A 14,151-nucleotide genomic window follows, 5' to 3' on the forward strand; every position below is an offset into this window, starting at 1 on the left:
AGAAACACAGGGCGGTTCATATTGGTTTCATCAGATCAAGTCTTGTACCATCCAGTGTTGCAAAGCGTGTGGAGTTCGAAGTCTTTGTAAAGAATCTGTAAAGAAACGAAACAGTTATTATTAACCCCTCAGGCTGCAGCGTTCACGATCAGCTTAAAATCTTTAAATAAATGTACGATTTTCAGAGCTTCAGTGTAACGTACCAACTATCATCAATGCTATACTCTCAAACCAAACTGGTCCGTTCTTCTTCGAAGACAAAGTGACAGTCAAGTGCAATGACGGATTCAACTTCAGCGCAGGGTCTGGAGACCTAACTTGTGGAGCAGATCAGACGTTCGGGGTGCTTCCAAACTGTACTGGTAGGTGGTGTCAAACCGATAAATAAGACAGCATCGTGCATTATGCTGGAAATTCGCGCGTGGAATACTTACTTATTGCTTATTATCACTGTGCCTCTTACCAACACATCAAATGTCTTGAACAACACGGGCAACACACCGAATGTGTTACACAACTCGGGTAACACACCGAATGTGTTACACAACTCGGGCAACACACCGAATGTGTTACACAACACGGGCAGCACATCGAATGTGTTACACAACACAAGCAACACATCAGACATTGAAATACGATCGATACACATCATTGTGTTTAATTTAAAAGGAATGTCGAATAACGGTGTGGGTGGGCACTCTGAAGTTCAAAGACATTGCCTTTTCTCTTTCATGCATGCCTTTATTCAGTCTTGTCTCATATATCTATTCTTTTCAGATATCGACGAATGTCCGGCTAAATGCCAACAAAAATGCGAGAACAGCATTGGTAGCTACACTTGCAGTTGCGATGCAGGGTACACTCTGCATAGTGATAAGATATTGTGTGCAGGTATGCCTATGTCTTTTATCCATTTAGACTAGCCCTGGTGACATCAGTTAGATTGACACATACCTCTCCTATCTTCTAGGATCTATACAAAGGACAATGATATGCGAAGGTTTAGTTACCCACAGTGCAGGAGCAAACGACGGAGTCCGTGGGTTATAGTCACCATTAGCATGATGGCGTTCTGTGAAACACAAAAATAAAGAGAGCTCAAAAGTACTTGCAGTCCTTTAATTTCAGTTCAATTATAAACTATGAAGATATCGCAGACATTTTGAGAACTTCCTTGTTCTCCGTCAGCTATTTCTTCCAGCATCAATGCTTCTTTACATTTCCGCACAAAAAGGCACGTTTTGAACAAAAACACCGCTTTGGGTTTGAGACAGACACCTGATTATGGTTTGCATAGCTGGACATGATTCGCCAACACCCTGACTATACATCTCCCTGACATGGTATTGATGTATTTGGAATAAATCTTTAGATATAGATGAATGCACTACTACCAATAAGGGAGGCTGCGGACAGAAGTGCGTCAACTCGGAAGGTTCCTATACATGTAAATGTGATACTGGCTTCACCTTGTTCACGAGTGACGGTGTGAATGGATTCAATGTCAGGAGCGGCGAGACGGGAACACGAGAGGGAGACGTTTACTACATCAATCACACTTGTGTTCGTAAGTAGAGGAGAAGGCAGCCTCTTCTTTCACCAATGAGAAATTGATACCTCCGCTCAATATACCTTTTCTAAAATTGTTTGATTTTATTCTTCCGAGCGAGATACACCAACCAGGGCACGATAGTGGTCGTTTCGTAGTAAACTGATGGCACTGGACTTTAAGACAACATTCAAGATCCAGCAACAGTATGTTTATCCGTTATGCCAAGTATCGATAAGTTTGAGAATCGACATCTCCAATATACACTTGGCTATACTTCATAAATATCGAAACGTATTCTCAGTCTCAGTATATCTCTCGTTTTATAAAATGTGACGAAATGTCATTGATTTGCAGCTAACAAGTGTCTGCCACCGACTTCCTTTGCTAACGGCGTGGCAACTCAAGACCTGAACAGCCTCTACCACAACGGCAAGATCACATTTGATTGCAACATTGGCTACAGTCTCCAGGGAGCGTCAACCATAACTTGCAATGATACGACATGGGACTACCCCGCTCCTACGTGTAAAGGTAAGTTCAAGTCCAGAGAATAAGATATTCTATGGCACGAAAGTGTCAAAGTTTATGGTCTCGCTGGCATATATCGAACTACAAGTAGCACAAAACAAATAATCGTTCTCGGGATGGCTGCTGTTGACTTTCACAACGGCAGACATGTGCTTTCAAATTGGTCTAGGTGAAGGAGGTACGTTGCCTGCAAAACATATTCGTATACTGAATATGTTAGTACTGTAATATGCTAGTTCCAGTTGGCAACATTGCCTTTGACTCGTTTCTCCAACTCAACCCCTGTGTCTTATCCAGTGGTGCGGTGCGATGCTGATGATCTGTCTGGTTTGAAATACAAGCCGACAGCCAATCCGACAGGGAAGGTCGACTATCTGGCTGACGTCACTTATACCTGCACCGCCTTCCTACCATCGCAAGTGGTGAGGAAGAGAACGTGTAGATATGACAGCAAGACGAAGACATACGTTTTGATGGGAGACCAACTTGAATGTCCAGGTACGTGAAATCGATAGAGGTGTGGATTACATGCGGACAGATCTTCCCAATTCCATATTCCTGTACTGACTTGGTAATTCCCAATATTCCGAGATGCCCGCCTCTACAAATACATGTACTGCATGTCCCAATTGTGATTTCATTTCGAGCTAGCTAGCTAGCTTTGAGCAGGAAAGTTGGCTAAACCAACCATTCGGAAACGTCTTCGAAAGCCGATGACACCATAACTACTCATAAATACCGTCAGCTTTCTTCTCCTCCAGTTGTTGATTGTGGACCTCCAGCAAATGTATCGGGCGCCCAGACACCGTCACCAACGAATACCTTGTTAGGTACCAATTACACTTTCGAATGTGTCAATTCTAAGTGGAAAATTCTTGGGAAGTCCGAGCTGAATACTACGGATGTGATGTGCACCGCCGGTGGATACTGGGACTACGGAGATCTTAGGTGTTCTGGTAAGTAGTAGAAAGCCTATAATGCAATGTTGTTGTATTCACTTTCTATACGAATTTGTCTCTGGAATATTATTAAGTTAAAGCCTTTAGATCGCTGCGGACAAGGAAAATGACACCGAGATGACTCTATTTGTATAACAATCAGTAGGTTGTTACAGCGCTAGTCGACCATGCTCTAAGGCTGACGTTACATAGGCCTCATTCGTTCACTTCCCACATGTCACGTTCCCCTTAATGCGTTCGTTCCTCACTGAATGCATGCCACAAGGCCGTGCATTCACCGAGGAACGTTAAGTAAAGCTGGAACGTGACATGTGGGAAGTGAACGAATGAGGCCTATGTAACGTCAGCCTAAGTTCTGCGACATAGATTATAGGACGCTATTGTAGGCGATTCTGTGGATTTGGTGAGGAAATGAGATAACCAGAGGAGTATCAGTCCTACATTTACGATGCCTGACCACAATACCATACAGCTGCTCGAACGACATCCAAGGTAAGTGAGGTTTGGAAAAACTCCCTCTCGGAGAAGAAGCTGCATGCATACGCAATGTATATCGCACACCGTAAAAGGAAAAGGTGTCGGATCTTTTCTTTTTTTCAACCATTTTGATAGCATCGCACAAAGTAAGGTCTACTCTCAATACGTCTTCTCTCGCAGGTGCCACTTGCAAGGACCCTGGTCGCTCCCCTGGCAGCCTTCAGCAAGCAACCAGCTACGAGCTGGGGAAGAATGTCACCTATACCTGCTCCAGGGCTGGCTACGCCTTGAATTCTTCCGACCCACTTGTCTGTACGGAGGGTAGTGGATCACCCCAGTGGAACAAGCCGATTCCAATATGTGTCGGTATGTGTTTGTGGTCTATCAAATATACTTGGTTTGACTATCCATAAAATCGCTTAATTGGTTTGACAAACTGTTGATAAAGTCCTTTAATTCGACATTTTTATATCTTTATGAGAATTGCCTTCTGTTCTAACCAGTTTGATATGCGAATTCTTCACCTTGATTTCAGACAACGAAAAGCCTAAGATCACCTGTCCTACCGGCCAAACTGTTAAGCTACTTAACAAGGTCATGTTAGCGCTGCCTACATCAAGTGATAACACTGGTATTGCCTCAATGGTAACTGACCCTCCAGGATTCCGCGTCGACCAGATTATTAACAAAAATACCAGTGTCAAGTTCACTGTCCAGGACTTCGCCGGCTCGACTGCATCCTGCACTGTTGACATCAACGTGAAAGGTAAGCTATAGCTAGCATTCAATGGGCTTTTTTCTGGACTGCAAATGCATAATGAAAGAGCCACGACGTCTTCAAATCAATCTTGAGATATGGTTTATTGGTAGCCAGCCTTGTAAATGTTCTCACCTGTGTGTAGCGATGGTAACTCAGTGTGTAGGAATTTCCCGGAGATGATTGCCTCTCCAAAGTAGTATTTTCTGTGCTTTTTTTCAGATGATCTTGATCTTCTCCCACCAACTGTGAACTGTCCATCATCCTACACAGATTACGTAACCCAGTCGGGGCAACAGACCATAACGTACCAAGGCGCCGCAACAGGCAGTCATGTTGGTGGAGATAACGTGACCTTGACTTACTCGCCAGCTGACAAAACCCTCCAGAAGAGTGAGGCCTCACTATATGAAGTTCATACTGTAACAGTAGAGGCCACGTCAAAGGCAGGACTCAACGCCACGTGTCAATTCCAAGTTGATATCAAGCGTGAGTAATGTCCTGACGAAAAAAGAGAATAGCGTACTGACATGACTGATATATTCTTGCTTGCTGTCAAACGTTTCATATGTGCCTTTGTTTTTGGCGGCGCATTGGTTTCTGTGAGTAAGCTACGCCTGTACAGTACAGCTGTTGCCCACAGACATACAGTTTAATACCGACCATGAGTTTACGCACAATTAACATGGTTTAAACCATTAAACCCAAGCATTTCATCTTTGCATTGTAACATGAAGGTCCTTGGTAGCTCGAATGCAAATATAAAATAGATACACATGATACTGTCGCTATTATCATCGTTAAGGTGTTATTGGCCATCTTGGGTTTTTGCCTTGTTTTTTATTATTTTACTCATCCAATTCCTCCTTCAAAATGTTCTCCAGCTGCCCTTTGCTCCCCGTGGTCACTCCCTGAGGCGAAAAACGCCACGAAGACATGTGTTGGTAGCGCCGGCTCCAATTACAGCTGCGACTACGAGTGTGACACCGGTTACCTCTTCCACGACAACACCGCAAAGAAGAGCTATGAATGTGAACCAGGGAAGGCTTGGACTCCTAACAGTTATGTGCCAGACTGCAATGGTAATTGATCGATAATAATTGTTCTTTAGGTTTATGTAAGAGAGAGATTGATAGATGCCGTTTCGATGTGAGATTTCTCGTCATTTGTCAGATAATTGAAGAGGATGGAAGACATTACGTGAACTGAGTTTCTATCACATGTGTGTAACCGTGGCATTGCTCCTTTGAAAACAGTTGGATTACTTTATCGATGTGTAGAAATCGTTCATTAATAATGCCGTCACACTCTTACTTCACCAATAGAGGATTCGGTCGGCTACATATCAACATGGAGTCGGCTCTGCTCACCAGTACTCTCATGTCGGACAGGCTTCCCGTAGAAAAAGCGACCTTGTTTGCTATTCTAGTCAAATCAGGTACTTTTTGGTTAAAATTTGTAGAAAGATCACACCTCGCTTTATTGTTTCAGTGCCATTCCTCTCCCCCCAGATGGAGAGGTTCACCATAAGATATACAGCCTCAGCGGCACTCACCGACTCGTGCGCAAGTAGCGCAATTGACGAATTGAAAACGAGGGCTGTGACCTTTGGAAAAGATTTGACCGCTCTTTGCCATTCCACCATTACCGGAGCTGCAGCTGATAACGTGAGCATAACAGTGCACCAGGATCGGATCATGACAAACTACAAACATGTTCCGCAGGTGAGGTTTTACTTTAAGTTGCTGACGACAGGGCGTACATTTTCATTGATTGTGTCAAAATAAATTTTAGCAACTACTCTTGCCTTATTTGATTCATAATATAGTGCACTACTGTATCTCTTGATGATCTGGCGATGAGGTAATTTAAAACTTTTGACTGATAAGGGTAGAGAGAGTAATGATAGGTATTCGTATTTTACTCCAGAATGCAGGTTTTATGAGGCTCTCCTGTTGAAGATGCTCTCAACGATAAGATGTTCAGCTCACTGTCTCTAAATAAAACCCCCATATGATCAGTCTGACAAACTTCATGCGTTCTCTCTCCAGCCGACAAACAACTACATTTTCATCAATATTTCAATCTCGTCTGCACCAGCCAGCAGTAAGGCCGACAAGGCTTGTGCTAAGAGCATCAAAGATCACTTGGACGGTGGTGACCTATCTCTCAATATCCAAGTGGCCTCCATCAACAATATCACGGTACTGACCTGTCCAATACTTAACAACCCATTTGGGGAACCGAACCAATACACTGATGTATTACCGTGCCCTCCAAATACAGTCAGGGTGGCACAAACTGGGAACGATAATGACTTGTGTCGTAAGTATGACCGGACTCCGTCTGAAATGTACTAATATATTCACGTGATAGCTGGGTTCAACTGACGATTTACTACGAAATCTAACTTGAAAGTCATTTTAATTTCTTTAAGGTCTAAATATGACGTGACTGTAACTGTTCTTCCACCAACCAGGTTATGCTGTATGTTGCAGTTCTATATAGCGCTAACACTTGCGCCAACTATCACAGTCTGTATAGGTTTGTCAACACAAGTGTCTTTTTCTCTTCAGTGTCGTGTTCAGCCGGTTATTTTCTGGACGCCGCCAATCAGACCTGTGAGATGTGCCCAGCGGGAGAGTACCAAGCTGAGAGTGCGAAGGGCAAGTGCGAGAAGTGTCCTACTGGAAAATGGACTTACGGACGGCAGTCCAAGTCAATCTCAGACTGCCATGGTAAGATACCCAATCTATCACAAAACTCGTCACTTTGGGAAACTTACAGAAGTCATGCTGCGGTGAAACCAAATACTACAATAAGTACCGTAAGAGTGATCGCCGGAATCACTTTGGCATTCCTTCTCGTGCGATCACTCTGGCGGTACTTATAGTGCATGAAACGTCTTCCCCAGCCCATGCAGACCAAATACGGTGACCTTTGCGGCCAACTAAAGCACGGTCACTGAGATTTATTCGAATCGTTATCCTGATCATGTCCATCAAGAGCTTGCTAGTTTGGTCCGGACAAATCGTTGGAAGCTGTAGATGATGTAATGCCAATGACATGAGCGTTTTATTTTTTTTTATGATCTCTTGTAATTTACTGTATTATATCTGTGTATCACTTGCTTGTAAACATCTAATGGGTATGATACATTGCCTTTTTCTCTAGATACTTGTGACAAATACGCCATGATATCGAGCACCAAGCTTCCGCCGTGTCACCAGTGTCCGGTAGATCAGACTGTTGATGATAGCACCAAGTGTAAGAACTGTCCTGGAGACGAGAAGACCTTGAACACAGGCAATTGCACTGGTAGGTACTTTGTACAGGTGAAGACCTTGAACACAGACAGTTGCACTGGTAGGTACTTTGTACAGGTGAAGACCTTGAACACAGGCAGTTGCACTGGTAGGTACTTTGTACAGGTGAAGACCTTGAACACAGGCAGTTGCACTGGTAGGTACTTTGTACAGGTGAAGAACTAGAATTAAAAAGATGGAAGATAGAAGAACTGCTTCGACGAACTATGTTGTTGAAGTTAAACATATGTTCTATGATGTATATGTCTCTGTCAAAGAAGTGTAGAAGGTGCACGGCAAACGTTTTATCGTACGTTTATAAATAACCCTGTCTTCTCTACCATTCAAATACTTTAAAGTTCCTGTATTTTCATCATCTGGTGAGACTGGTGGTAGTTTGTTTCTTGTATTGTTCAAGTGTCATACTCCCTTTAGGAAAATGTCCCGCCGGCGAGTATTCCCCAGGTGGATATCCTCCGTGTACGAAGTGCCCCCAGGGCTACTACCAAGCTCTCACTGGACAGAACAACTGCAATGAATGCCCGCATGGTCAGGTCACACCTACTGAAGGGGCTAAAGCTTCGACTTCCTGCGTAAACGGAGGTAGGTGTTCATGACATCATATTTTCATTTCGAGGGTTACAATGTGACGTATGTCAACTCGTCACTGGTGAGATCTATGCTTGCTGTATTCCCCGTCTTAAGACATTGATCCCAGTGATGATGGGAAAGCTGTTAGAGGGATGGCATTCTAGTTCTTCAGCTAGAAAGTAACACCGGTAAACTACGACATCCCAGTAACCCTAATTCATTAAGAACTGAAGTCAAAGATCTATACACAAAGCTGGGTAAGGTTGATGTGAAATGTTCCTGGCACGAAATGAGGGATATATGCATTGAATGTTGACATCTTAGTGTTTACGTTGCAAGATATCCATTGGTTGCATTACTCTTCTTGGTTATTACCGGCCCGTTGAAGATTGACTTTTTTCATATTTTATCATTATTCACTTACAGTTGCCACCCTGTGTAAACCTACCGACCCCTGTCAAAACAATGGCACTTGTGATGTACCGATACATAACGTGGTGTGCAACTGCCCTAAAGGTAACTATGTTTTGGATATATTATGTTGCTTAAAATGCATTAAACCCAAGTTGGGATCAATAATTTTTCCATCTTTCCTTGATTGCCTCATATTCTAAAGCATGGATGCTAGTTGTTTGAGAAAATGATATGCGCCTTTTTCATATCTGAAACATGATATTCAAAATGGAAGCCATTCCATACGTCTTCTACTTTGGTCCTCATTACCTTTATTTCAGGCTGGAGTGGTTACGGATGTGAAGACAACATCAACGAGTGTCTCTCTCAACCGTGTTATAATAATGGCACGTGCACCGAAGGGACAACTCCAGGAACATACAAGTGCGCCTGTAAAACTGGTAAGATGTACAGGTTTGGAAACTAACGCCGCTACCCATCACCCTGATTACCAAAAACACTATTATTACTGCCCTTAAAGTACGGCTCGAGACATTCTAGAACATGTTGCTCCACCCTAACACTTGTACAGTCCTTTGGTTATCTTCTTCAGTTAATCGTATATATCACTCATAGGATATTCAAAAAAGGCTTCGATAATGTTGTTGTTGTTGTTGCTGTTCAGAGGAACTGAGTCTATGGACATACCATCCATTTGGTTCCATCATTTGCGTGATGTCAACGTGTTCTCTTATGCATGTCCCACTCTTGTCTGAAGGTTTCTCAGGGGGAAACTGTGAGGTTGATACCGATGACTGTACAACATCATCTTGCGAGAATGGTGGTATGTGTCAAGACAAAGTCAATGCAGTCAATTGCATGTGTTTAAGTGGATATACAGGAGCTACGTAAGTGAAGAACTTTCTCTGAGAATCATGAGAGTATTCGATACCTCGATGGAGTGAGCCTTTCCTTTCACTTTAAACTCGTTTAGGGCTTTTCCATCAGATGTAACTACATTTTTAAAAGACGGAATGAATTATCATTTCAAATACAATTAGTTGTATTTGAGGTAAAGTTAGTGTTTATTTCTGTTTCTAGTTTTGGCTTTCCTCAACTTTGCCTTACCTTATTCAGGTGTAACACAATAAAAGATATATGTAAGCCTACCCCATGCGAGCACTCCGGCGAATGTGTCTCTCTGGGGAACGTACGCTACAGATGTAAATGCAAGACAGGTTACACTGGTCTGAAATGTGAAACAGACATTGGTAAGTCCAAGACATTGATAAGTCCAGATCTTTTTGGATTTGATAGCTGCCGCCAAGGTTTGGCAGGGCCTCCGTCTTTACGGCATACACGGGCTTTCTCACGATCAGGATCACTTACCACTGCAAGAGTGAGAAATTATCACTGTGATTCGATGCATTTCGCTACTGTAGCCGCCAACGACCTCAGGGTCATGCGCATGTCATATTGAAGGATCGCTTAATCATTTGTAAAATTATGAGAACGGACTTATAAATCAATACGATAAATAATGTAAACAAACAGAATTTTGATACCAGCCTATCATCTCTTCAAAGCTGTTTCACTTTGGATACGTTTTTCAACAGAAGATGGCCTACTAGAGAAATAGTGTTGCTGATAATGATAGAGGTAATATGACGTTAATGTTTTGGGATGCTTGTTAGAGGTGAGACCTTTCATCAAATACCTCATATTGTTTCAGACGAATGTGCTCCTAATCCTTGTCTTAATGGTGGCACGTGCACACAAGCTGTTGGAAACTACAGCTGCAAGTGTACCGACGGCTACGAAGGCAACAACTGTGCGATCAGAAAGGACCCATGTGCAGTAGCGGGAATGTGTTCTGGGAACGGCCAGTGTATAGACGTCTTTCTGAATTCTACCACGAAGTGCTCCTGCACACCGGGATTCACACCAAGTAAGGCACTTCTTGGCTTGAAGCGCTCTCTCTTTTGTCTCTGATTGATTTCATTTGACACGAAGTACTTTTTCGGTTTTTATCTTCATAGTCTCGTTAATTAACTTGACTACGCAGTTGATATAATTATGAGTGAGCTGTATAGAGAGGTCTTCATTGGCAGACAAACGTGACTGTACATCATCGTTTGTGTCCTAGAAAGATGGGATTCTTATCCGAAAGATCTACATTGTAAGTCATCAATCAAGTCGTAGTATAGCTGACCTGCTCTGTCTTCAGATACGTCGAGCAACACTTGCGACGCCATCGATTTCTGCAGCAGTAGTCCGTGCAATGAGAGTAAAGCTTGTGAGAGTTTGGCCCTGGGTTACAACTGTACCTGCAGGACTGGCTATGAAGGCTACAACTGCCAGCATAACAAGGATGACTGCGCCAGTAAACCTTGCCTCCATGGAACCTGCCAGGATCTTCTCAACAGCTACGAGTGTTCTCCGTGTGATGAGGGATGGGAAGGTAGAGTCCTCTTCAAGCATCTGAATGCCAATTAGCCGTTACACCATCTACTTATAATGAATTGTCATACCGATCCTAAAGACCATGAAGTGGTTTCAGGTTCACAACATTGAAAGATTCTTGCAAGAGACCATTGGTTGCGTCCACCTAAGACCTACCGCTTCTTAAGGATAATAGGCGTACTATTATAGCCAAGCTACATGTAATTCATCTTCTTTTTTCCAGGCCCGAATTGTGATAAGAAGAAAGATTACTGCATGCCTTACCCATGTAGTACAGTTGGTACTACAAAATGTAACAGTCTGGCGACCACATATAGGTGTGACTGCAAATTGGGGTATCAAGGGAGAACATGTGCTGTGAGTAGGACGGTGGTTCCTTCATAGATGACGCAAACAGCATTCAAAGGGCAGTTGCGGATGTGAATTAGGCTGTGACCGAACTTCCAGTTACAACCTGTATCCTAAGATGAAATTTGCTGACGTTCTGTTCTATGGGCTAGTAGGCTGGGGATGTAGCGACCTGCATTAGTTTATCTTTTGGAAAGTCATGCTTTTCAACGTTCATGGTAACTATAATATTTACCATTTACGATATCCATCGTTACTCTTTGTCTTTTACCGACGTCTTCAACCTTGCAGGATAACGTAAACGACTGCGACTCATTTCCTTGCCTGCATGAAGCTAAATGTACTGACCAGGTGAATGACTTCAAGTGTGATTGCAAGCCTGGTTGGGAGGGGAAGCGGTGTGAAAACATTACTGATAGCTGTAACAAGACGCCATGCACCTCCAACAACTACGACTGCTACTATGGTTTTATAGACTCGGTTTGTGTGTAAGTAAAGTGGAACTCCGGCCGGCGACCACCCGGTAACGCGACTGCCCCGCTATGACGACCAAGAATCGTCGGTCCCGAATGGTTTCCTCTCTAATTACCATTACAAGGCCCCCGGTAACACGGCAACCCCGGTACCCAGACCACGACCACTGGATTGGGCCGTCCCAATGACCGAATTCACCCCTTTAACCCGACCAAAGGGCCTAATTGCCGTGAAAAAACGAATGCTGCATCGACTTCTGTTGAGAAATTGATTGCGGCAAATTTGTCATACAACAGATGAAAAAAAAATGATCAAGCCTAAATATTTTTTCACTTGTTTTTTTCTGCTGAAAATGAAATAACAGCATCAGCCCCCCAAAAATGTTGGCTTTGAAAATTTTTCAGAATTTTGAACTTTTTCGTCATTTCCCCGAAAATTCTTGAACCTGCCAGCCTATTCCAAACCAAATGTACCGCTTCATTTCAGCTGTAAGGCTGGATTCTTTGGAGTCAAGTGTAACGAAACCTTCGATGCCTGCTCCACTCTGAAGCCTTGTGTCGGTAATGGGAGTACGTGTGTCGCAACTGCTGGCGTTCCAAAATGCACTTGTTCAAACGGTAAGGTATGGTTAACCCTCCCGTCTAACAAAATGGCAATGCAATCTCACATCATGACTTCGATGACACCAATAGTGTTCTGCCTCAGTTTAAAATACCCGCCAAGTAACTCAATATGGCGATAAAACAGGTGGTTTCATCGGCAAACCAGAACTTTCGTTGAATATTCTTGACTCAATTCGTTTATTGATTAATAATGCTGATCAATCCGACATTTTCATAACGTGTTTGCCCCTTACTTCCCAGTTAAAATAATTCAGACCTATTGACTTTAAACAAAGTCGCCTCGCAACTTTTCCCGTTGTTCTTCTGTGGCAGTGTCTTATCAAAGGGTTTGAGGGCAAATCTTGACAACATTGTCCCCCCGAGACAGCTTTAATGGCGGTCAATAGGCCAGACGGCAAACGCACTATTGATCGACCTTTGGAAGGTTTTAAACAGAGATTCACTGATGGCAACTAGTAGGCAGGGGATAATCCCATGCCAACCTGGAAAATACGAGAGAAACGCCGATACCTCAGACGCAGCTGTCTCAATCAAACTAAATAACTGACGAGTGGTTGTGTAGGGCCCTTCTTAACTGTATGTTGCTTTAAACCGCGAGCCTTTAGTCCCTTCTGCTCCCAACTTAGTACCAGGAAATCGACATTTACCTCAGCTGACGCAATTTTGCAATGAGAAATTAACGCATTTTCATGTATGACCCTTGATCTTCGAGAAAATCGTTATACTTTCATATTCTACATTCCCATGTACAGAGCATTTTTTAATGAATAATAGCAATGGACTTAACAGAACATGAGACATTATGACCCCAATCAAATGCCTGTTCGTTATATTGACTTCTTCTCAAGAGGCCCTCGACCATCTGGCTTCTCCATGCTCATGCTGGTTCTGTTAAGTACAAGTACATTGAGCCATGCATTCGATACAATCATATGAAATACCTATGTGTGAACATAACCTTATATGCCAGTAATGCCAGCAACAAGCCTTTAAAGGTGCGGTATGGTAGATAGTTCACATTCAAGCCTACGCAACGTATTTGAATTGCCACAGAACTGAGAACGACCATCTTTTTTGTAAAATCATTGTACAAATGTCATTTGTTAACAAATATTTTACCCTTTGAATGGATCGGTCTGATTGCAAAAGGTGGAATTCGATAAAACCAACTACGATTCTTCGTGGTACGATGATTTATTTGAGGAAACGTTCACGGACTTGGTCACAGTATAGTCAAGTACCAGCCATGGTTTGCCTGTAAAACGATTGTTTGGAAACCTTGACCTAAGGGTTAATATAGCATCGTTGACTTTTTCGCAATCACTTAATGAAGTTACGAACAACAACACTGGAAATGCTGACTTTATCTGTGAAACCCAGCATCAGAATGCAGCTACGTATTGTATCGATGATATAAGTGCATCATCAAAAAGTATCAGTTGATTGAAAAAAACACACAAGTTTTTAGGAATACAATATATCAGCGTAAATCGATATGCTGGTATAGACGCCCAATTTAGGCAGCGCAGCTATCACATTTAGAAGTATCACCGGCAGTAGTGTATCCCGATTCATCTTTCCCGTTTCTTGTCAAAGTATCCAAGTGCACCAGTGGTATTCACTCCACAATCACCTGTCAGACTAGCCAAGTACTCCACTCACCGATGTCTTTCACTGAGCA

The 14,151-nt window shown here is 42.9% G+C and overlaps 1 protein-coding gene across 3 annotated transcripts in view; it reads left to right on the forward strand.

Annotated features, from left to right (window-relative positions):
* The window catches only part of LOC135496149 (uncharacterized), a 36,997-nt gene that overhangs the window by 9,507 nt on the left and 13,339 nt on the right, over window positions 1-14,151 (forward strand). For all 3 annotated transcript variants that reach the window (XR_010448622.1, XM_064785308.1, XM_064785299.1), the window contains exons 16-39: window positions 186-362; window positions 778-891; window positions 1,373-1,567; window positions 1,907-2,083; window positions 2,378-2,578; window positions 2,842-3,036; window positions 3,697-3,882; window positions 4,052-4,282; window positions 4,496-4,762; window positions 5,158-5,355; window positions 5,765-5,997; window positions 6,325-6,598; window positions 6,850-7,011; window positions 7,448-7,591; window positions 8,014-8,181; window positions 8,596-8,685; window positions 8,904-9,023; window positions 9,341-9,470; window positions 9,700-9,833; window positions 10,295-10,510; window positions 10,790-11,023; window positions 11,249-11,382; window positions 11,665-11,861; window positions 12,334-12,464. Coding sequence is in view for 2 of the 3 variants with exons in the window: in XM_064785308.1 (XP_064641378.1) it covers window positions 186-362; window positions 778-891; window positions 1,373-1,567; window positions 1,907-2,083; window positions 2,378-2,578; window positions 2,842-3,036; window positions 3,697-3,882; window positions 4,052-4,282; window positions 4,496-4,762; window positions 5,158-5,355; window positions 5,765-5,997; window positions 6,325-6,598; window positions 6,850-7,011; window positions 7,448-7,591; window positions 8,014-8,181; window positions 8,596-8,685; window positions 8,904-9,023; window positions 9,341-9,470; window positions 9,700-9,833; window positions 10,295-10,510; window positions 10,790-11,023; window positions 11,249-11,382; window positions 11,665-11,861; window positions 12,334-12,464 (4,308 nt within the window). In the remaining variant the exon portion in view is untranslated. The remainder of the gene's footprint in view (window positions 1-185; window positions 363-777; window positions 892-1,372; window positions 1,568-1,906; window positions 2,084-2,377; window positions 2,579-2,841; window positions 3,037-3,696; window positions 3,883-4,051; window positions 4,283-4,495; window positions 4,763-5,157; window positions 5,356-5,764; window positions 5,998-6,324; window positions 6,599-6,849; window positions 7,012-7,447; window positions 7,592-8,013; window positions 8,182-8,595; window positions 8,686-8,903; window positions 9,024-9,340; window positions 9,471-9,699; window positions 9,834-10,294; window positions 10,511-10,789; window positions 11,024-11,248; window positions 11,383-11,664; window positions 11,862-12,333; window positions 12,465-14,151) is intronic.

The sequence above is a fragment of the Lineus longissimus genome, chromosome 1, assembly GCF_910592395.1.
Source record: "Lineus longissimus chromosome 1, tnLinLong1.2, whole genome shotgun sequence".
Classification (NCBI taxonomy): domain Eukaryota; kingdom Metazoa; phylum Nemertea; class Pilidiophora; order Heteronemertea; family Lineidae; genus Lineus; species Lineus longissimus.